At 60.8% G+C, this 1498-nt stretch overlaps 1 protein-coding gene across 1 annotated transcript in view; it reads right to left on the reverse strand.

Annotated features, from left to right (window-relative positions):
- The window catches only part of LOC104512609 (zonadhesin), a gene marked incomplete at both ends in the record, with an annotated part of 1944 nt that extends 494 nt beyond the window's left edge, over positions 1–1450 (reverse strand). Inside the window, 3 exon segments of the mRNA XM_010155660.1 lie at positions 105–434; positions 555–1226; positions 1269–1450. Of these exon segments, the coding sequence (XP_010153962.1) occupies positions 105–434; positions 555–1226; positions 1269–1450 (1184 nt within the window).
- Between the last annotated feature and the right edge of the window lie 48 nt (positions 1451–1498).

A 1498-nucleotide genomic window follows, 5' to 3' on the forward strand; every position in this document is an offset into this window, starting at 1 on the left:
TGGACGTTCGGCACCTCTACGGCCTTGAGTTGGATGTTGGGCATCTCAGCACCCTGGAGATGGACGCTGGGCACCTCCATGGCCTTGAGTTGGACGTTCGGCACCTCTACGGCCTTGAGTTGGATGTTGGGCATCTCAGCACCCTGGAGATGGACGCTGGGCACCTCCATGGCCTTGAGTTGGACACTGGGCACCTCTACGGCCTTGAGTTGGATGTTGGGCACCTCAGCGGCCTGGAGACGGACGTTGGTCACCTCCATGGTCTTGAGTTGGATGTTGGGCACCTCTGTGATCTTGAGATGGATGTTGGGCACCTCCACCACTTGGTGATGGACACCGGACACCTCGGTGTCTTGGAGATGAACACTGGTCATCTCTGCGGTCTGGAGATGGATGCCGGGCACCTCTGTGACTTGGAGATGGACGGTGGGCACCTCAGGGGTTTGGTGATGGGCACTGGGCACCTCTGCGGCCTGGAGATGGACATTCGTCACCTCTGTGGTTTGGGGATGGATGCTGGGCACCTCAGTGGCTTGCAGCTGGACAGTGGTCACCTCTGCGTCCTCGAGATGGACGCTGGGAACCTCCACGGTTTGGTGATGGATGTTGGGCACCTCAGTGGTTTCGAGATGGACACTGGGAACCTCTGTGGTCTCCAGCTGGATGCTGGGCACCTCCACGGCCTGGAGCTGGACATCGGGCACGTCCATGGCCTGGAGCTGGATGTCGGGCACCTCCGTGGCCTGGAGATGGACACTGGGGACCTCCGTGGTTTGGAGATGGATGTCAGGTACCTTGGTGGTCTGGAGATGGACATTTGTCACCTCTGCGGTCTGCAGCTGGACGTCAGGTACCTCTGTGGCCTGGAGGTGGACATCTGTCACCTCCGTGGCCTGGAGATGGGCGCCGGACACCTCTGAGGGCTGCGGCAGGGCTTGCAGCTGGATGTTGGTGACGTCCTAGGGTTGTGGCAGAGCGTGGAGCTGGATGTTGGTCACCTTGGAGGGCTGTGGCAGGGCTTGGACCTTGACATTTGTCACCTCGGTGGCCTGCAGCTGGATGTTGGTGACCTCCGGGGGTTGTGGCAGGGCTCGGAGCTGGATGTTGGTGACATCCAAGGGGGGTGGCAGGGCTTGCAGCTGGACGTTTGTCACCTCCGCAGCCTGCAGCTGGATGTTGGCGACGTCCGAGGGTTGTGGCAGAGCGTGGAGCTGGATGTTGGTCACCTTGGAGGGCTGTGGCAGCGTTTGCAGTTGGACCTTTGTCACCTCGCCGGCTTGGAGCTGGATGTTGGTGACATCCAAGGGCTGCGGCAGGGCTTGGAGCTGGACGTTGGTCACCTCACCGGCTTGGAGCTGGATGCTGGTGACATCCAAGGGCTGTGGCAGGGCTTGGACCTGGACGCTGGTCACCTCCGTGGCTTGGAGCTGGACATTTGCCACCTCGGAAGCTTGGAGTTGGATATTGGTGACCTCCAAGGGTTGTGGCAGGGCTTGGA

The sequence above is a fragment of the Eurypyga helias genome, unplaced genomic scaffold (assembly GCF_000690775.1).
Source record: "Eurypyga helias isolate BGI_N326 unplaced genomic scaffold, ASM69077v1 scaffold10207, whole genome shotgun sequence".
In the NCBI taxonomy this organism is placed as follows: Eukaryota; Metazoa; Chordata; class Aves; order Eurypygiformes; family Eurypygidae; genus Eurypyga; species Eurypyga helias.